The sequence below is a fragment of the Teleopsis dalmanni genome, chromosome 1, assembly GCF_002237135.1.
Source record: "Teleopsis dalmanni isolate 2A chromosome 1, ASM223713v2, whole genome shotgun sequence".
Classification (NCBI taxonomy): Eukaryota; Metazoa; Arthropoda; class Insecta; order Diptera; family Diopsidae; genus Teleopsis; species Teleopsis dalmanni.
In genome coordinates, this window is record NC_051846.1 from 37,049,302 (window position 1) to 37,073,485 (window position 24,184).

Genomic DNA, 24,184 nt, shown 5'->3' on the forward strand with positions numbered 1-24,184 from the left:
TATACGGATGGAGTTTTTAAAATATATTAATACTGGCTATATGATTGGATCGTGCTAATTCAAAAATAAAAAATCGGATGTTGTCGTTAATGGAGCCCGCAACAAAGCGACACCAGTTATTTAAGGAATTGATTGATGATAATTCTAGAAAGTGAGCTGATTTATGACATTATAGAAAATACTGATATAATTTTCGTTAAAATAATATTTTTTGCAGAGGTATTTTAAGTCAATGGTCTATACAGAGAAGTACATTAGTATTTTTAGTATTTTAGTTATAGAAGCAAACATAGAATGCGGCAATCAAAGACCTTAAGTATTTGATAAAATGCTGGAAATAAAATACTGTTAATATACTATATTATACTACTTATACTTAGTAATATACTATACTAAAATCTGTTGAAAATGTCTTTAAAATAACAGATTATATAAGAGAATAAAAACTTATATAACAAAAATAGAACAAGGCAACAGAGTGTTTTTCGGGCTGACCTGCAGTTCGGGCTGACCTGCAGTTTTTTATCACCATAGTCTTTGCAAACAATTAATAGTTTAGTAATTCACATATAATTTTTAGACTGGTACTTTAAAGTGTTTAAATTTATTTAAATATGTGAAAGTGTTATGAATTTTATAATTCACATAAATTCATTTTATGAAGGAATTAAGAGACTTAAGGAAAAAATCAAATAACTTTTTTTTTTAATATATAAATATATACTTTATAATGTTCACTATTTGTATTTTGAGTTATTTATTTCGCATTGATATTTAATAGTGATTAATTCAAGATAAAATCTCATATATAAAATATTTATTTATTTATTTGTGAGTTAACATTAAAAGTAATTTTAAAGTTAACTAAGAATAAGGAATTGGACTGCTAGGTCTTTCGCCCTAAGAATATATTAAATATAATTTTAAAGCCCTTATATATATATGCAACTAAATTTAATTCAAATTTGTTGGAACATTTTTTGGCATAGGAAAATATGCATCGAAAAATTATATGTCGGAGAAGAAGGTAGAGATTTTTTTGAGATAGAGAGACTTAAGTTTTTATAGAACTTTTTTGATTTATATACTTATATATAGTACATTATATTATATTATACTTATTATACTTGATATTTAAAAGTTTATTAGTTTTGAGTTTTATATATAACCAAATACTCCGTGAGTATTTGGCCAGGCTCTAGGAAGACTTTTCAAAGTACCGTGGTATATTAGGACGAATGACATCCTCCATCAAAAAATACATAAAGGATAGAGCCCTGAAATTATTTTCGAAAACCGATAGACTTTCCAAAACCGCGTTATGAAATCTCAGAATGGTTATAGGCTTCTCCGGGAGGTATGCAGAGGGGTTTTAAAAGAGGGGTTTTAAAAATATCTCGAGTTAAGAAAGAGTAAAAGTTCTCAAGTGCACTGGCTCAAATAGCTTAAACATAATAATATATAAAAAATCTTATCAATAAATTAGAAACATTTTCTTAACTTTATTTTAAACTGTACGAATTTTAATTATTTCATTTAGAAGATAAGGAAATAAAAATTCAGTTCTGAGTTTATTAACAATGTGTTAGGAAAAATTTTATTAAATATGGAAAATGAGGAGGACATTTTTTTTTCATAAATAACATAAAGAACGTAATGTTGTTTTTTTTTTTGCAAAACGGATTTTTTATATTCAATATTTTATATATACGTTTAGTAATTTTCTGATTCAATATAGCCAGTTCCACGTTTTTAAAGTAAGCTAAATGAGTGTTTTATGTTATTTGGCACGATGTCATTCCAGATATTATACTACAAGTCTTCTGGATAGCAACTATAACAACAGAACTCCGTTTTTTTTATTGGTAAATGTATTTCTCCAAAAAGGAAGAAATCAGATTGTAGGGAATCAAGTGAACACGGGGCCTACTTGAACATAAAATTTTCAATTAATAAACTCTCTGCAAATATATATTTTTAATATATATTTACTTTTGACTTACACCTTATATATATATCGTTCAACACTCGATGGTATAAAAACAACTGCACCTGTCAGGTTTTTGGTTCTGATATTGTATTTATAGTTATTTTTTTATATTTTATACATATATAGTTCTTCACATTGGGCCAATAGGCCTAAGTGAAACAACTCCATCTGTCAGGATTTGTTGTCTGATTTTGAGTTCATAGTTATTTTTTTATGATTTATACATATTATGTTCATCACTCTACGGTTAAAGATACAACTCCATCTGTGATGATTATTTAACTGATAATATTTTTGATAATTTTTTTCTTATATATTTATTATATACACATATCGTTCATCACTCTACGGTTAAAGAAACAACTCCATCTGTGATGATTATTTAACTGATAGTATATTTGAAAATTTTTTCTTATGTATTTATTACATATCAGTCATCACTCTACGGTTAAAGAAACAACTCCATCTGTGATGATTATTTAACTGATAGTATATTTGATAATTTTTTTCTTATATATTTATTATATACACATATCAGTCATCACTCTACGGTTAAAGAAACAACTCCATCTATGATGATTATTTAACTGATAGTATATTTGATAGTACTTTTCTTATATATTTATTATATACATATATCGTTTATCACTTTACGGGTAAAGAAAAGAATCTACCTTTCAGGATTTGTTATTTGATATGATATTTAATAATTCCTTCCTTATATCTACGCACAATTTTTTTTTGTGTCAGTATTTTTATTTTTTATTATTTTACTATGTTTAATTATTTATTTATGATTCTTAATTAATCTGAAATACATTTTTCTGTATATTTCATAATAATAATTATTATTCCAGTTTATTTATTAAAATTTATTCTAACACTGCATTTACTTCTTCAGTTTGATGCATTCCAAATTATTCCAGAAAACATTTTTATCAAACTTACCTTTTAATTTTAACAATTATTATATTTAATTTTTTAATACTTTTATATTTTTAGTTCAATAATAACAAGTTCAATAGTAAACACTTTCACAATAATAAAAATATATTTTTTTTCACCCAGGTTTCGGTAGGTTTTGGAGCAAATTGAGGCAAATTAATGACTGAAAGAATTCAGGGCAATTGCGCTGTATTTATACGTAAATATTTGTTGTTCAGTTAATGCGCCGTGTACCGTGTGTCGTGTGCCCCAATGTCGAGGATATTACAAGCCTCATTGAGTGTAGGATGAGAGAGAGCTGGAGATGTATTTGCATCGTTTATATTGTTTTCTTCTTGCTTTATTGTCGAATAAATTTAAACTGCCACAGAAGGCGTTTTTTGCGCATGTCCTCCCTACAAAATTGTAACAAATTTTCCACTTAATAATAAGACAAGCATAATGCTGGTTAAATCAAAATAAATAAACGCAAATAAAACGCTATCAGTAGGATAGTATCCGTCCAGCGTATCCTTTAAGCACAGGACACAGCTGATTTGCTCTCCAATTTACGGTGCATATAATTGCGTTTTGTAAGTATGTGTTTCCTGTCATGTGGTTAATAAAGTTGCTATTTTTGCTCATTTGCTCATCCTGTTGCTTTTTAGCTTTGTAAACAATTTGAGACTTACACAGCTGCTTCGGTTAGTTAGCGAATAATAAATTTTAATACACAACTAGGCGCCATAAGGACTTTACAGCCAATAACTAAGTATATATAAATAAGTCAGAACTTACCTACTCGTATAAACGCATTCATTAAATTTAATAAAATACAAATATACACAAATAAAGTGACTAAGGATGCTGTTCACATTGGGTTTTTGGTTTTGGGCTTCAGTTGCACACGTGCTTGCGTCACCACTTGTACCACAACAGTTTACCTTCTGTACCTTGTATACCTTGTGTACCTTGTATTCCTTGTGTAGACCAATTTTTCAACGCATAAATTTGATAAACATAAATTGGTGCGTGGGGCTCTGCGTACGTGGTTCAAATAAATTTTAGGCATCCTTATTAAATTCGCCGGCTACAGCACCATTCATAAATTTTACACAATTTTTATATTCTGCTATTTTTAAATTTTTCTAAATTTAGTTTCAAAATAAAATGAATGATTGGATGTTAAAAAATGGTAGTAAGGAGTGCCAATAAACGAGAGTGAAGAACTGGGAATATTGACTGTGTTGTACCACTTTCGGTGTTTTCTTTAAATCTTGTCAACTTGACGCCATTAATATCGAGATATGTACTTATATGCAAATTGCTCCTAGGTTGTTGATTATGATTTTCCACGTAATTAATGTTGACATCCTTCAGCTGTAGAAGAGCACAATTAAAATTATTTAAATAAATGCTAATTTATATTTTTTTTAACTATATGGAAATATCATATGTGGGCCGTTAAATTAGATCATGATAATATTTTTTAATCATTTAGAAATATATGGAATCATTAAATTAGAGTACATACTATATTATATTTTAATTAGTTGAAAATATATGGGGTTGTTAAATGAAATAACTATAAGTGAGTATAGATAGTTAGATTAGATAGATTATTTAAAAATATATGAAATCATTAAATTAGAGAATTATATTTCATATTAATTATTTACTTACTTAGTCCGCCATTACAGACGTGTGTCGTCCTTGGCCGCGTCAAGTAGCCTCCGCCAGTCAGCCCGATTAGTTGCTTTCTGACGCCAGTTGGTAGTACCAAGAGACCCCCAAATCGTTGGTCACCTGGTCCTTCCACCGAAGATGTGGACGTCCTCTACCGCGTTTTCCACCTGCGGGTACCGAATCAAATACCTTTCTAGCCGGAGCACTTCCTTCCATTCGCACGACATGACCAAGCCAGCGTAGCCGCTGAATTTTTATGCGCTTAACTATGTCAATGTCGCAGTATAGCTCATACAGCTCATCGTTCCATCTAATTCGATACTCGTTGCCAACGCGTTAGGACCATAGATCTTCCGAAGAATTTTCTCCGATGCTCCTAACGCCTTCTCATTCCATGTTGGAATTGTCCGCTTCTCTGCACCATACCAGCAGGACAGGCATGATAAGGGATTTGTAGAGCGTGATTTTTGTTTGTCGAGAGAGGGCTTTATTTCTCAATTGCTTACTTAGCCCGAAGTAACATTTGTTGGCAAGAGTAATTCTTCGTTGAATCTCTAGGCTGACGTCATTTTTGGTGTTTAAGCTGGTTCCTAAGTTGGTTTCATATTAATTAGTTGGAAATATATGGGGTCGTTCGATAGGTAGGTAGATACTTGTGGTTGTTGGGCTTCTTTTAGACCGTTGTGACCGTTTACAGAATCCTAGTACCACCGCTTGATTAAGTACAGTTTAATAAGAAAAAAAGCACAATTCCCGTGACAGTTCAACTTTTTTTACCTGTAATTTTTAATGTTTGATTTGATTTCGAATCAAGGTCCCGCTTCCAAGGTAGTGAAGTCCACCTCTTCTCGTCGCTGAGCAGTTACATAGGGCAGTGTTCCGATGTTTCCTTTTCCTCATGACAAAGTCGACAGGAATCACTTTCTACTACACCTATATTCTTGATGTGGTAATTGAATCTACAGTGTCCTGTAAGAATTTAAATGTAGATTTTAATATCATTTCTGCTAAGGTCAAGGGTAGCGTCAATTTTGATGGGTTCAGGATCAATGAATCTTCTTGACTGCCGCATACTTGTTTGAGATATATAAAACCTTATCCAAAAAAGTAAACTAATCAATATTACACCACCCATTTGGAACAGTATTTATCCCAAACAAAACATAAAAAGGTCAATATTTCAGTCACATTTTGATAAAGTATTTATGCCACAAAAGAATAAAAGTCCACGTAGTCACATTTCTCCCACATTTGTTTCCAAATTTTTTATTTCTGTCATATTTATCACTGGTATAAATTTTCCCCACTTGACTACAATTTTCGTGGTTAAAGACGAATTAATATGCACAACAATACTTCATCAATATGTTTGTCTTAACATCAAGGATCTCAACGTGTTGCACGGCATTTTTTAAATTTTCTCTATTTCATGCTATATATTTATTTTATTTTTGTTTATTTGAATATTTCAATTTAAAATACATAGCTTTGTTTGCAGTATACAAAATAATTCAAAACTTGCCTTACAATAAGACAGTTACAAAATCTTTATCTCTTGACGACTATGCGCTAAATTATTGGTTTTCAGCCAGATGTTTATAATCTAGTACTTTGTTCATACTGAGGAATTCCAGTTGATAGATGGGCAACCTGTCCTTTGTGTGCCTTATGGGTTATATTTAAGCGTCATTTTTACTATATCTTTTTTAAGCACTCTCAAGATGTGATTTATCCAATTTTAAATTTTTTTCTTGAATACTTTCTAGAGAGGCACCTTGTTCGTCAGCTGGTATAGATCTGTGTTAGCGGTAACGTTTCGTCAAAAAAAATTTGAATATCTAACTTAGACCTTTGTTCACAAAGGTCCAACCAATGCACTTTGATTGTAATTTCACTTATCACACGCAACAATCCTCAGTTTTTGATGCATAAAAATGGAGTTAGATAAATATAAATTGAATTTTAGTCCTCGATGAAACTTAAGAGAAATTTAGCAAACCTTGTTGATGCGCGAGATAACATTAAAGCCGAACTCCCAATGATACTGCCAATATACCAAAATTTATCGAAAGGTTCCATATTTTTTTGAACACTATGTCAAATTGAGTGCGCGTTTGCTTTTCCAGCTGTTTCCTCGTTTTGAACGCCCAGCAAAGTATGTATAGTGATACATAAGTCGTCTGCGTAATCAAAATTACCTAATTTTTTGAAACGAATTGAGCTCCTTCACTATATAATAAGTCTTTATACAGTCTGCTATAAGTATGCTATTAGTATAGCACCCAGCACTAGAATAGATCAAACTTGTCAGATTTTCTTTAAATTTTTCGCTATTTGTTTCTTTAAAGTCATCCATATTGTTAGCATATTTATATACATTTTTAATAATTTTGATATTGTTGATTTGATAATATTCGAGAAACTGATGAAATTCCATAATCTTACAAGCATCTCCAAACCTATTTCCTTTAACATTATTAAAAGATTGCATTGGTTTTTAACCCCCACTAGTTCGATCATCTATTTCTATTTTAGTCGGTAACAGCAGTATATTTATCAGCTAACACCTGGCTGACTGGAGTTTTAGGCGTCACCACTGACCGAAAAACTATTTTGCAACTTCGTTTTGAACGCTCTTGATGTCCATTAGAGTGAGTTCCATAGAATTCTATTATATTATTATTGGTTGTATAGATTTTTATAGCAAGTACTAAGAGTGAAATAAAGAGAAAGAAAGAACATAAATTTTGGTAAGAAGAGATAATAACTGAAACTATTTAAAAGTTAGAAGGGTTCGAATAGAAATGTAAAGACAATAACAAAAATTTTAGTTAATTTATTGAAGTTTGGCTGTGTATACAACGCTGTTTCGAGTATTGCCGAGTACTCATCATCAGTGGTCTTAGGAAATATTCGAATTTTTTAATTAGTTTATAGTCCGCATATAATTTATTTAGACTGCAAGTGCTAGGCTTAGAACTCGTGCCTGTCATATTAGAAGTGATGACTAATCGTGTTTCAAAAACAACTATTATTTTTTTACAATAATCAAACGTTGTTTCTACTAAGAAACGAAATCATTATAGAAGAGAGGCCTTATTGCGAGTATGAATAAAATAACTAACAGGCACCTTTTCTCTACCATAAAAATATCTTCAAAGTTGTAATTGTAGTTCTAAAGTCATGTGTTTTCTAATTATAACAACTTCTGTATAACTGAAACAGTTTTGGTGCTTACTGACTATTATATCTATGTAACTGAATTGTTTGTATTGCTCTTGAAATGGTTAAAACACTTTTAAATTCTGTTTCAATGTAATCTATATAACTTAAAATATATATTTGTCTATATCTGAGTTATCTATATCGGTCATATTAACACATTTCCATCTCTAAAGCCACCTCCCCAAATGATTCGGAGAAGTCATAGTTATACATATCTACGCATATCATTAATGTATCAAGACGTTTAAATATGATAAACATTTTTTTTAAGTCCCAAAATAAATCTAAAAGCGGGTTTATAAGAAATAATATAGGGTTTTCGAAGAGGCTCTAGAAATCAATGCTACTGTTAGATAATGTCGAGTTGTGCTCTACGTACTTAAATATTAACGAGACAAGTGCTCTTTATGGAAAAATGTATAAAGAGTGTATAAAAAGTATAAGGAGACTGAGGTTAGTCATTTACTCGGAATAACTAGAACGAAGAAAATTAAACTATGAGCACTATTAATGCCATTACTGCTCTTTAATATTAATTCACCACATTTTCTTTCTTCACTGTATTACCATGACCGCGATCCATAACCCAGTATGTTAATTCAATTGTTCTTGCATTTATTATGTTATATGTTCTGCAATGACGTAAAGACATCAATATGCAAGAGTTTTTCTTTTTCTGAATCGCTTTGAATCGATTACATCTATAATAGAAAATTCGTTGGAGGAGTTGTAAGTTATAACTTAAACAGTCTTCGGACTATATATGTAGAATTGATTCAAGCACCAATATATTTTTCTTGTACTCTTTGATGTATACTTTAAAGAGCAAAATAATTTTGATTATATTTTTTTTTAAATAATTTAAAATAATTCAATTTTAAATAATTTTAAATCATTTTTATACAAAATGTATGTACTCATACATATAGCAAAATCACTATTTTAATCCAGGAACTAAGCATTGATAACCGAAAGCTAATTAATGTTAAAACTATTATTTGTTTGTATATCATAAGGAAAGGTGGATAAAGCTACTAGCAGCATATTTTTAACCTGCCGTCATATCGCAAGAATCTCAGAATTATTTACCACCAGCTGTTCTTAGCACTCGGCATATATCAGAAAATTGAATCTACATAGGAACGAAAAATATTGATAGTAAAAAGTAAAGATAAGTTATAAACCACTGAAGTTTATTGAACGTCTATTACAATACAACATTAATCAGCTAAATACCCCTTCAAATTCATCAATAATAATAAGATACATAGAATTTTGAACACTTACTTAATGAATTAACTAAATGAATTATCATTTAAAAATAAATCATCTGATATCTCTAGCAACACTTTAAAAAAATACTTATAAAATAGTTTAAATACTATGCTTATCAATATCAACTCACGCAATCTATCCATAACTAATACTTATGAATGTATACGTATTATTATCTTTTCTAAATAATAAATATAATTGTAAACTAAAGTAATTTATCCTAACTAATGAATATATATTATTATTTATATATTTATTATATATATTATTATTATCTTTTCTAATAAATAGAATTGTCAACTCAAGCAATCCATCCATAACTAATACTTATGAATGTATACGTATTATTATCTTTTCTAAATAATGAATATAATTGTACTAAAGTAATTCATCCTAACTAATGAATATATATTATTATTTATATATTTATTATATATATTTATTATATATATCATTATTATCTCTTCTAATAAATAGAATTGTCAACTCAAGCAATCCATCCATAACTAATACTAATGAATATATATTATTTTCCTTTTCCAAATAATAATTATAATGATGAACTCAAGCAATCCATCCATAATTAACCAATAAATATATATTATTATACTTTTCTATATAATAATTATAATGGTCAAATCAAGTAATTCATCCATAACTAATACTAATGAATATATATTATTATTTTTTCTAAATAATAAATATAATAGTCAACTAAAGTAATACATCCATAATTAATTAAAGAATTTATATTATCCTTTTCTAAATAATTATATATAATTGTAAACTCACGCAATTCATCCAAACCTATTACTAATGAATATATATTATTATTTTTTCTAAATAATAAATATAATTGTCAATTAAACTAATTCATCCATAATTAACATTATTCTTTTCTAAATAATAATTATAATTGTGAATTCAAGCAATCCATCCAATACTAATACTTATGAATATATATTATTATTTTTTTTTAATAAATATTTTATTTCGCTTTACTAATAACTATAATTGTCAACTCAAATAATCCATAATAACTAATTATTATGTATGATTATCTTTTTTAAATAATAACTTTAATTGTTAACTCAAGTAATCCATCCTAACTAATGAATAGATATTATTATCCTTTTTTAAAAAATACTTAAAAAATCCATCCATAATTAACTTATTAATATATATTGTTATCATTTTCTAAATAATAATTTTAATGATCAACCTAAACAATCCATCCATAAATAACCCGAATAAATATATATTATTATCTTTTTCTATATCATAATTATTATGGTCAACTTAAGCAATCCATCCATAACTAACCTTAATGAATATATATGGATATGCTGTTCTAAATAATAATATTAATGGCCAATGTTTATGATTTATAGAAAATATAAAATATATAAATAAATATATAAAATATAAAATAAAATTTTTGATTAAATTAATTATTTATAACTTATAAAAGTTAATTAAAAAATTTTTTATTTATCCATTGTATGGTAAGTCCTCAACTAAATAAACGAAAGAAAAGAGTTTTATAAATGAAGTTTATTTATTGCATTTTTATTTGTTCGAATTTTAAAACTTTTTCCATTATTCATATAATTTGTTATATATTTATTTATTTAATTAATATATTCCCATACATTTTTAATAAGTACAATTATGCAATTTATCAATTTATCAACATGGTTTGCTGTTGTTCTGGTGTTAGAACTTAATTCTTTATTTATTAATTCATATTTCCTCATAATACTTTTATCAATAATTTAATGTATTTACTCATTTTTATTAATTGTTTAGAGCATAAATATTGTATTGAAGTGCTTTCATAAATTATCACAAATTAAATTGCAATCGGAAATGCACTTTTTAAAAAATATGAGTAAGTATGAAGTGCTATAAATAAAAAAATACCAAAAATAAAAACATATATTTAAATAGATAATTTGTATTTTTATTATAATTATAAAGCTTTAATTTTACATGCAAATTTCAACAAGAGATATTGACTATTTAAAAACTAATACAAAATTAATTTATAAATAAATGTGGGTGCAGTTTTTAACCTAAAAAAAGTTTTTAATGTGATTTTTGCAGTGATCTTTCATATAATTTCTATTTAATAGCTTTAATTTTCTTTATATATTTATGTTTTTATACGTATTTGGTATGTTAGCATCTAAAAATAATCGTTGAAATGTTGAAACTAATTTAAAAATCATTTTGTTTTATTTTTATTTATAATTTTTTGCTCCTTATATTTTGAGGCAAAATTAAAAATTAAAAATGTTTAAGACCGTTGAGTACAGCTCACTGGTATGCAAGTATGTATATTTAGAGAGACTTTAAATAGTTCAAAGTTCAATTCTTGAGCTTAGGTACAACATAATTTGAGTTTATCTGCCAGTACTTGGTTTTGGAAAGTCTCCACTGCAACTCGGCAAAAGTGTCTAAATATGAAGTTTTACTCCGCTGAACAACTAATTATTTAATATATATATTTTATGCTATGCTTATTAATTTAACATTAATAAATTTAGTTTTTTTTTTATTACTATATGTTTATCCAATTATTTATTTTAATATGTATACATATATGAACTATATATATATTAATAATTTCCTCTGTTTTTAATTGATACTTGGCTTTTGGCTTATATATTATTATTTTATTTTAATTTTGCTTTCACTATTTTAGGAACAAAAGAATTTTGCTAATAAAATTCAATTAATATATTTGTGTTTATTTTACAAAAAAAGTAACAATTTTTTTTAATTTTTTTTTAAATAATCGTTTTATTTTTATTTATTCATTTCTTATTTTTTTTTACATTATGCAACAAAATAAGTATGTATAAGCAAATGATAAAGCTATTATTGTTAACATAACTAAGACAATACATTCACATATGTTATAAGATTTTGAGAATATCTATTATATATATATGTATATATATATATATATATTTCACAAAAGGGTTAGAATGCTTACTTTCAGATTAGTATTATTTATATATATACGTATTTCATTAAAATTTTATTTATTTTTTGTTTTGTTAAATATTAATATTCAAGTAAGTAATAAGTTATGAATTTAAGATTTTACCTTTTATCTTTGCTTTATTTTTAAGTTTTTTTGTTTCTTTTTTATTTATATATATAATAATGTAACCATAAACAAAATTGGTATATTCCTCGTTTTCATGAACTTCTTTAGGGTAACAAATTATATTTAATAAAAATTAATTATTATAATATATTAGCAAAACGCCTTTTATTAACTTCCACCGAAAAAAGTACGAAGTTTCCGAAGCCTTACTGTTCAGTATGACCGAAAGTTACCCTAAATATCACCATTCAGAAGCGTTTTATTAGGTGTTTTAATAGATAATTCTAAAGAGGAAAATTTTTAATTGTTGAGTAAAAAAACAAATTTATAATTTAAATATAATAAAACAACATTCTTTAAATATTTTAACAAAATAAATTTTTTTCTAAACAACTCTTAGGTTATTTTATGAATTATCTATCAATGCAACTAATGCAAAACTTTTATTGTTTTTCAATATATAAGTTTCTTTTAAATATAATAAATTCAATTGAAAATTGTTTAATTAATTAAGTCAATAAAATATTTCTTCAAAGTACAATTAATTGTCATCAAAAGTGTTAAATGTTGAAATGTTTATTTTTTGAGAATTGAGAACTTCAGTATTGAAGTATTCTTTTTATGTGAAGGGTATGCATTCTTTGGTGCAATTACCTGTTGAATGTATATGGAATGTACAATTTAAAAAAAAAGTGTCTTAATACTTTTCACAAAGCAGGAACAACCATTGCAATAAACTCCATGTAAAATTATCTCTTTACCTATTCATGTATTTACTTTAATGTAATGGCAATTCTTCATGATTCAAGATTTAGGCACATGACACATAATTTAGTAAAGGATCCGGCTGTGTTAAATATGCAATTTTACATAAAATATAATTCGAAATTTTTTTTTAAATTTACACATTTCACAAACTTTTCACACAATTGCACCAAAGTGTGAGCACCCCTATTTTAATTTTATGAATTTTATGATTTCCTTTCTATTTGTATACTTGTGTGTGTGTGTGTTTTATTTTTCATAAATATTTATTTTATTAATAGTTGAATTATTTGTATTTGTTGAATTAGTTTAACATTTATTGAAAACTTTTTACTGCATCATGTTGTAATTTATTGTTATCATCTCCCACTAAAGATGATGTACCACCAGCGGCTGGCTGTGTTTGTGGTGGTGGTGGCGGCATGTATGGTGGATAATTTTGGTATTGTGGTTGTTGTTCTCCACCTATTAAGCCTAGTTTATCTGCATTAAAATTAAAAAAAATTATTTATTAGTAAAAGAAATTAATACAATTAAAACATTATTATTTAATGACATATACAAATTACACAATCCATCGACTTGTTAAATGAAAAGCGCAACATTTCTTATATTTAATTTTTTTTTTCAGTGTATTCACCAACTTTGCATTAAAATATTAATGTAAAAATATGGTTAATATAATATTAAAATATATATGTACACTCTGTTGCAGTTTGTGAATACACCATTGATATACAAACGTATTTAAAACATAACTACATACAATAAATAAAGACAATTTAAAACTCGTAGTAGTAATATTCGTAGTAATAAACGCAAAATATTTAGGCTTGTCACATGGTATATAGCACACATATATAGAGGTCAGGATGAAGGACCTAATAGTCCAGTTCCTTATTCTAAGTTAACTTTAAAATTAAAATTAATGTTAACTCACAAATAAATAAATAAATATATAGAGGTATATTAAGTAAAAACAAAATTATTAAAATATATACCACCTATTTACAGTTCAAGTGTATATAAAATATCTACTTTATGTGTAATTATATTATATTAATATCAATGCTCAAAAATATATATAACATATTTGGCAGGACACAGGTTCGATTCCTGGTACTTGCAGTCTCAAAAAATTATTTACGAATAATTAAATACAAGAATTAATTCCAAGACCACTGATGATGGGTATTTGGCAATACTCGAAAGATCTATGTGGTCAGCCAAAAATTCAGTTAATTAAAATAATATAAAATGAATTTCTGTTGTTGTGGTCCACTACTGTACGAAAAACCTCTTTATAACATATTTATATAAATATTGCTCGCATATATGTATGTAATTTTTATATTATATTATAATGACTTTCGATTGTATAGGAATAAAAGGTTCTTTATGATTAGATTCATATATCCATTTCCCAGTACCGTTGGGTGAAGAAAAAGATGGAACAATACTATATATAAACGACAAAATATACAAACTTCGATAAGTATAGTATATATATATATATAATATATATATTATGTATAAATATAGCGTAAATAAATAAAGTTGGAGAAATCTTATTCCTGCTTAAGTTTAGTTTACTGCTATTGATTCCTTGTACTGTAAGCTAAAGACTATGTTAGCTTTTAACTTAAACGTAGGGAATAGTATATGATATAAAATATCTTGATATATTGAAGTATTTGTGTGTGACAGAGAATTTCGTGTCTCTCTAACTTTCCTAAATTTTGAATAGATCAGATTTTTAAAATTCGATATTTTAAAACTCGACGCAATTTAATAATACAGAAATAGGAAAAAAATATATAATAATTTTAACATTATCGTAAATATTTAAAAAAAAATAAATAGTCGTACTTAAACACTCACTTATTAAGGGCAAGTTATTATGTAAAAAATACTCTGTTTTATTTTTTAAATATAATAAAAAATGTATTCCGACACGGAAAAAAGTACAATAAAAAAGTAGAATTACTAGGAATGATAACCAGACACTACTTTAAATTTACTAGAAATATATTCGAAAGGATGAGGATACGTTTTCCTCTCTTATGTAGTGTGGTATGGTTGGTTGGTTGGATTGGCGGCCTTGTATCCCAAAAAGCCCACTTAAGCACAAATAATGGCCCATTGTGATACCACAGGAGTTACGTTGATTTGTATAAAGATTGTAATCAGTATACATTTAACGTCGAAAAAAAGGTAATGACTTCCCTATTAGGTAAAGGAAAACCAACCTGACAGTTCTATGAACTTGGCTAGGTCCCTAACATTACAGGATGACAACTCAGTCAGGTCAGTTAGAAAAGGAGATCCAAGGGTTTTAAATCTTCTTCTGGCTAGGGAAGGGCACTGACACATGAGATGGAGTACTGTCTCCTCCTCATCCTCTGAGCCACAACCCCGACAAAAGTCATTAAAGGGCAGACCCAGTCTCATAGCGTGCCTTCCTATTACGCAGTGTCCCGTCAGCACAGATACCGTAGTGCTGAGCAGGTTCCGTCTTAGTTGAAGTAGCTGACTAGTTCTTTTCTTGTCTAAGTTCGGCCAAGTCAACCTAGAAATCTGACATTAAGGTTCATCAGCCCAGTATTGCCTGGCTATGCTCAGATATTTTTGTATGATTGCCAGTTTAACTGTAGCAAGTAGAACGCCTATATCAGAGAGGTTAATGTTGGAGAGAAGAGCACCTGCCTTGGCTAGGTCGTCTGCCCTACAATTTCCTGTGATATCCCTGTGACCAGGAACCCAAATAAGTTTGACCCTAACAAACCTAGCTAGGTCATTTAGTGAAGCACGGCAGTCTTGAGTTGTAATTGATGTGGCTAGTGTGGTATGGAGTTACCAAACATTTTTCTGTCACAAGAATATTTTATAGTTTTAGCAGTTATGGAGAATATTTAAATCTTTATTTATAATCTCTGTTCAACCAGAATGTAGCGATTACTTAAGAAAATTTTAATTTTACTCTTGGGTAGTACTTAAAAACATCGAGTATAAAATGTTTGGAAGGAAATGAGTCCATCCAAACGACATTAGCAAACAAATTATTTGCATTAACAACTAATATACGGACAGTTTTCCAAGTTTAAGTATATCTGAAATCAAACTAGGTTATTAACTAAATATGTTCCTTTTAACTGCAACTATTTAAAGTTGAGATCAAAAAAAACTTTAACCGTCAGACTCAGTAAATTGCAGTGTAAAACATCTGTGGATCTTATTTGCTTGTATTTTCTGATGCCGAAAGAGAGGATCCAATGCATCCATTTGGCGTTCAGCGGTTCAGCGACATATATAAATCTTATAGTCCTAAATCAAAACATATTAAGGTTTTTCAATAATATGTTCAGATATATTTGGGAGTATTTTTCCAGAAATAATAATAATTGTTAATATACCATCTTGTTTATTTTTAAGAAATGGGGATATATAAATTGTTTTACGAGAGTTGAGATTGAATACAAGTTGAGAATACTTCTTGCTTTAGAGTTTTTTGAAATGTAAAATTTACGTCCATATTTCAAATATCATTAAAGAATTAATAAACAGAACTCAAAAGTGTACATGGGAAAATATGAATATGCTTCTTCATACTCATGAAAAAATTACTGAAACCTATGATATTGGTTTTAATTCCTTTAAATGTAGTTATGACAATAATTTCATATATTTTAAATACAATTAAGAGACGAAAACATATATAACAACATAGAGTTTAATGTGCATTTAAACAATACACTATTTTATTAATGAAGTCAAAGAGGTAAAAGGTTAAAAGTCAAACAGAATTCTAACCTATAAAGATTAAAAAATCAAAGAAATACATTTCTTTATCTAATGCGTAGATCTGACATCAAAAGGACACATTTCTAACGATATATAAATTATAGTCATTATTTCATTTTAAACAAACTATTTCGAATTATACTCGTATAAATTATATTTATGTGCTAATTTAAAAACATTAAATGATGTAAATTTTTTTTAAGAAAGTAAGAGATTAAATTTATATAAATAAAATCATTTAACTTTCTCTATATATATAATTTATAGAATAATATTCTTGACAGTAAAATATTTTCTCAATATTTGAAAATATAAATAGTGCTGAAAATTATATAAAATTTTGTTAAAAAATATATTATATTCAAATTACTAAATGCAACAAGCAATTTAAATTTTATTATAAATACTTCAAATAATTTTAATTAATTTAATTAACATACATAGAACTCGCTAACAGTGCCTAAATGTGATAAAAGTCAGCAAATCATGCAAAAAAAAAAAATATAAACCTCTAAAAACAATATATGTATATAAATATATTTTATTATGTTTTGTGTAATTTTAAAATGAAAAGTATTTTATGTATTATATTTAAGAAGAATTTTTATCAGAATTAAAAGTGAGAAAATAGAAATAATCAAAAAATATTCTTTATATGGCGTTTCAGCACAGAAGATCAGGAAGAATTAATTCACATAAAGTCTGTAGAATAATAATTATTTAAATATGAACTTTTCACAAATCTTCTTATTAAAATAATAGACAACAATTATATTAGTTCCTAGTCAATTGCTTCAACTAAAGCAGAACCTACTTAGCACTATGGTATTGGTGCTGACAAGGCACTGTGTACTACGAAGATAGGTTTTGGGTTTGAATCACCCTTAAATTCACAATTATCGTGGTTGTGGCTCTGAAGAGAAGGAAGAACTCATGTCAATGTCCTTTTTTTTGTCAATGTCAACCTTTGGCTATAGATTAAACATTTTTGAGACATTTTTTATTACTGAACTGACAGAGTTGTACTCCTGCAAAATCATGGACGTGTCCAAATTAATAACTATTCAGATTGATTCATATTTACTTGTAAGGGTAGTTATGTCTGTACACTGACCACTGCGGTCCTTTTGGGGATCCTTCTAGACCGTGAATGAACATCACCAATTTGTAGTTTTACAACAGACCACAATTTGAGTTCAATTGAGCTTTGGTGTACAAAGCCATCACTGCAATCTAATCTAACATAATATCAATAAATAATGTAATATTCAAACAAATTAACTCAGTTGCTGCAAAATATCAAAATTATGAGTACCAATTATCCAGATTGTAAGTTTCTATTAGGTTTTGTTTTATGAATCACAACTTTTTGTATGAAGGATAGGTAAAGTTTAAGGTTGAATCTAAGTACTAGCCTCTATGAATATGACTATGGTATCTTAAGGTATCTTGTAAAAGTATATCTGAATAATTTTATAGATATCTAACATAACTTTCTACTCGAAGCATAGGTTAAGCTTAACTGGGAATCTGAATACCAGATTCCATGTATATGAACATGGATCCATTGCATTACCTTAGGATATCTTGTGAAGAATATTATACATATGTAATATAATTTTCTCTGTAAAGAATAGGTTAAGTTTAACGGTGAATCTAAGTATCAGCATCCAAATACAAAACAATAAATCAGTAGTGTTACCTAATAGTATCGCTGGAAGATATATTTGAAAATATATCTATTTAGTTAGGTCCACTTAGTAATGACAAAATTTTTAAAGCCTGATTTAATTATTTCAGTAATTGAAAATAATATGGAAAATTTTTAATAAATTATATTTCATTGAAACACAAAAATATATTTTTGATATTTAGCCTATGTTGTTTTAAATACTTTTTTAAATGTTATTGAAGAGTTTAGATTCAGAGTTTGTTGAAGACGTTTTAACTTAGTGTCTTTTTTAATCATTAGTCCTTTAGATTGAATTATCTTTTATGTTATCGAACTTTATGAAACCAATTATCTTAACGGGACTGAATAGGGGTTTATTCTTTACTTAAGTTCCAATTAAATTCTGTAAAGTGTTTTTTTATTTTAAACAGTTATTTTATCAAAAACTCCTACAGAACCAATTACGATAACCCTTTTATAGACTTAATTGCCAGACTCAGTACTCCTTAAATGCTCAAGTGCAACAGAGACAATTTGTATCAGGATAGCCTCATCTATGCTTATTGTCAATATGAAATGGGAATTATTTTATTATTGGAAGGACACCTCATATAAAAATTATAATATATATGTATATAATAGATAATTGATCAATAAAAATTGAAAAGATTTTTAACCGAAAATATAAGAAGCATTGAAGCGCATAAAAAGCCTTAAGCGGTGTTTTTTTTATAGAAATTTTGCGTGCTTACAATTTTTCAATAGTTTTGTTAATTTCAATTGTTTAATGATTTTTTTTTTTTGGTAAAATTTTAAATTTGGCTAAAATCATTTTTATGCGCAAAATTGTCTTTGTAAGACTTTTTATTCCGGGACTGCATTTTCGTCGGGTGGAGCAAGCGACTCCTCGGTGGTGGGTGTTTTTTCAAGAGTATTTTCTGCTGGATCTTGTGCATGTTTATGTGGATGATTTTGTGCATGAGATTCGATTTGTGTATCGTGTACAGTGATGGGTTGTGGTGTTTCATTGTTTACGTTGGGTGCAGGCAAAATCCAAGATTCTAAATGACAAAAAATCGCACAAAGAAAATTCCATAAAAAAAATTTTAAAAAAAATTATTTAATATAATTTGCCAATCTGTTTATTTTTTTCTATTGTCAATATTAAATTCAACGTTCTAACGTGCACTGTAGTTCAAATTGTAGTACATGTTACCGATGCGATTATGTGTGTGTGTTTGTGTATGTATATGTTAATTTTTTTTTATATATAAATTAAAATAAATTTTTAGATTTTAAAAAACTTAGTAAAAATGTGCGCCTTACAGAAAAAATTAAAAATTTAGTATATAATACATATATCATATGTATATATATACATATTTAAAAAAATTTTAATTGTAAAATTTTATGTTTGACTATGACAATAAATTATATATGATCACATAAAATGTTTATAATAAATCAAAAGTATACATATAATCTGTATAATTATTTATATTTTTATAAATAATTATTTTAAATATTATTATATTTTTTATATAATAAACTCTTAGCGACGTTACTTTTAAAATAATCTAGCGATAATCTTTTTTATAGTAAAGCATTATAAAAAATTTTGTTTTACCTTAATTTTTTTAATTTAGACATTATGAAATTTTAAGAATTTTTTTAAATTTTAATTATTTATTCTTTTTCGTCTTTCTCTGAAAGTTTAAAAGAATTAGTTCTTTTTAGTGTTTTATTTTTCTTATATATTAATCATGAATATATAGAGCTCATATGCATTTTCTACTTTCTGATAACTGAAGATATATGCGAAACCATTTACTCTTGATATATAATTACTTTGATATTACACGAAGTAGTGACATAATAAAAATATATTATTATCAATGATATAATGAAAATTGATTGATCATTATTGATGTTGAGTGATATATTTTTTGAGGTCAATAAATGCTTTTACTTTTTATTATTTTTTTTATTAGATTATATATATTTTCTTTCGAAGAATGATAAAATATTAATTTTTAGTTTTCATATTTTTCATTTATCAGTACCTATACTTAACTAAGAATAATATATTATTAGTTTATTATTATATTAATAAAAATTATTATAAAAATAATAATCAATCGTAAAACGCAAATTGGTATCTAAAACAGTTCACCTCTATTTTGAGAGCGAAAAACTTTGGTGCTTAAGATGTATATTATTATAATATTAAAAAATATATTATTGTAATATTATAGTGACAATATATTGTTATAATATATTATTAGATAATTATAATGCTCCTAAGAATTAATATAAAAAAAGTAATTGCTCCTCGTGATGTTTGATAAAACATTATTATATAGTGTCTAAAGCTCTTTTACTTTATAGTGACAGTGATCTCTTGGGTGATAATCTATAATTGCTTATAAAATCCTAAGCAATTTTAGGATTTTATTTTCAATATATTTTTGAACGCTTTGTTAATAAAAAAATATATTTATATGAATTCTTTGATAAAATATTATTATATAGTGTCTAAAGCACTTTTACTTTACAGTGAAAGTGATCTTTTAGGTGATAATCTATAATGCAATTTTAGGATTTTATCTTCAATATATTTTTCAATGCTCTGTTGATAAAAACAGGTACTTGGGTGAAGAGGGCGTAACTACTGTGTATATTGAAGATAAGAAAGATTATCCACATTTGGCAATACTGTTTCAGTGCCATAGATCAAATGGAACTGCCATCGAAAGTACCTTATGTTAAATTGCAATATGGTCCATTTTTAATATGGACCATAACTTGCTTGCCATTTTATAATATGGACCGTTTAACAAACTCTGAACGGTTTTAAAATTCTTAAAACTAACTACAAATATGGTGAGATTTTTACGCATTGTATTTCTTCAAGTATTTAAAATGGTTACTAAAAACTATAACTAATACATGTTATTATTATTGTAATAAATAATGTTTTTTTTTGTAATGATACCTAAATCTATTTATTATTATTGCTTTTTTATATAAAATGAACAATAAATTATAATTATTTTTTTATCAGATTTTCAAAGTCTATAACAGATTAAGTCATTATTTAAAAGTTCTTAAGAGTTGAAATAATTTTCGGAAAATAATAAAAATTTGATAATTATATATTAAAAAATTAAGAAGAATAAGCAACATTACTGATATAAAGAACGTAACATTGCGGCGCGAAAGGTGGAAGTTACTTATAGACAGCTTATGCTCAGTATAAGAGGCTGCTCGAAATCATTAACGTCGAGCAAGGCTTATTATTATTATTATATTAAAAAAATATCCACTTCAAATTATAATTTTTTTTACTCCTTACATATCACCTAACTGAATTTTTAAATAATTATAGAAAAATTGAAAAAACTTAAACCGAAATAGTTTGAATAGAAAAGTAACTTTATGCAGATAATTAAACTTAATCGCCTTCCAGATATTGGTGATGCTGATTTTTTCTGTTGAGTGCATATACATATAAATATTGCGTCGTGTAATTTGTTATTTTTTAGTTATATTATAAATTTGTTTTTAATTAAATTATTAAAATTGTCATAAGTAATGATTTGATTTGTGTGAACAAGATACGAGTAATGTGTTGTTGTAATTAGAAATTTGGCTGCTGTTTAAGTACTTGAACAACAGATATGAATTGTGGGTTATATTTGAAAACATTACTTCAACAAACTACGGGGTTATATAAATATATAAACATACAGGATATTAAGCGGCCGTTTAATATGAGAACCCAAACTGAACAATGAAAACTTACAAATAATTTAAAAATAAAATAAATAGATTGTATATAAACTATGTGAACACATTTGAAGGGACAAAACATAATTGCCAATTAATTGTATTAACTTAAATGATACAATATAAATAACATAAATTATTTAAACAATTATAATAATCATAAACAACATAAACATAAGATACAAACTATAAGACATAAAAAACGGCACGAATCAATAATAATTATTAATTCATTAATTACTCAACAATATCGATTCTAATAAATACTTCACATTTTATATGGTTTTTAATACAGTTTCACACATTTAAATTAACAATATTTTTCATTGAATTGATTTTTATATCGAACCTGGTGTGACCTGACGATGATGATGGACACTTGATGGCTTATCTTTTTTACTTTGTCAATGCAAATTCTCAAATTTTCAAATTTTCAATATTTTTTAATTTATTTTATTTTTAATAATATTAATTAACCGATTAGCGTCAAAGTAGTTTAATGGAGATGCTTTCTTTCGATTCATGGATTTTGTTTCAATATTTTATGATATATTTTTTTTCTAAAAAAATTTCGATGTTAGTTGAATTTGAAAAAATTTGCACTTTTTCCATTGATAAATTTTTATGCTCATGGTTTATGGATCCTTGAACTGACTTTTGACCGACTATGGTCAGATTTTCGCGCATTTCGTACAAATGATTTGTTGATAAATATTATTTGTGATTTTTTAAATAATTATTGATTTTTTTCTATTACATATATCGAACGAATATTCGAATTTTGGAATATACGAAAACACTAGCACTCTACATAAAGTTACCTATAAAAGTAGGAAATAAAATTTAAGAAAATGCAAAAAATTAATTTAGAGAAAATTTAAAAATGAAAAATATTAGTTACACATAAATATTTTAAAATAATATTTAGAAATAATACAGTTATAATAATTTCGTATGAGATATGTTTAATGGCATGTGATCTAAAGTTAACTTTTAGCATAATATTTATATATTATTATGATTTTCTTTTTGCAATTGCAAGAATTAATGATATTTATAAATAGTTTAATTGGTTTAAATACAAATGTGCTAATTATAAAAATTATTAATTAGAAAACTGTGTTAATATGTAAAAAAAAATATTATTATTATTTCTTCAGGTTTTTGTATTATTATTGCAACTAATAAAATTTGCTTACTTGCAATAATTCCAACTATAACAAGACCAATTACTCCCATAATTATCATCATCTAAAATTTGAGTAAATTAAAATTGAATTTATTAATTATGTGTATATTAACAAAAAAAAACAAATAATATTGCTAAATACCTTTAAGTTTTGCAACCAGAATTTCCTTTTGAGTTTGCCAGCTTGTTGCTCGAACTGCGAAGCACCTTGTTGTAAGGCATCGGCTCGATCATCCAATTCAGATAGTTTTTGATCTCTTTCGAGCACTTTCTCAACATTTGTTCGCATTATATCAACGACCTAATTTAAATGAATTATATTGAATTATTTAATACGGTTAGATATTACCATTATTATATTTGTAGGAATTTCCACTGCGACCTAGAGATATATTGTGTCTCCTTAATGGACTTATGTATAACAATCGATATTACAATGGCGAATATTATGTTCAACGCATGTAGAAGTGTTATTGCAGTGCTCGTCATAAAATTCGCGAATATGGAGTATACAAAGACTTACAGAATTACAAAAAAAAATTAATAATAATTAAACGAAAACGATAAGTGGAAAGCATCATCATAAGTGAAAACTCTTGTGCAAACAGCATTTGTTCGATTTATAAAAATACCATAACTTCACACTTGTTGTGGCACTCAAGTCAGTGTACTTGTAACTGAACTAATGATAGACACTAACATAACTGATAGAGGCAGGTCAGTGATCTTTCAAATATAATATATATGCTC

The 24,184-nt window shown here is 26.6% G+C and overlaps 1 protein-coding gene across 4 annotated transcripts; it reads right to left on the reverse strand.

Moving 5' to 3' along the window:
- Positions 1-12,713: 12,713 nt before the first annotated feature.
- Positions 12,714-23,735, reverse strand: LOC119668125 (vesicle-associated membrane protein 2; the record flags this gene model as incomplete). Of its 4 annotated transcripts, none has more annotated exon segments than XM_038077523.1 (3): positions 12,714-13,466; positions 23,445-23,496; positions 23,577-23,735. In XM_038077523.1, coding segments are annotated over 3 exon segments (378 nt in total), but the record flags the coding sequence as incomplete, so codon positions are not given.
- Positions 23,736-24,184: the final 449 nt, after the last annotated feature.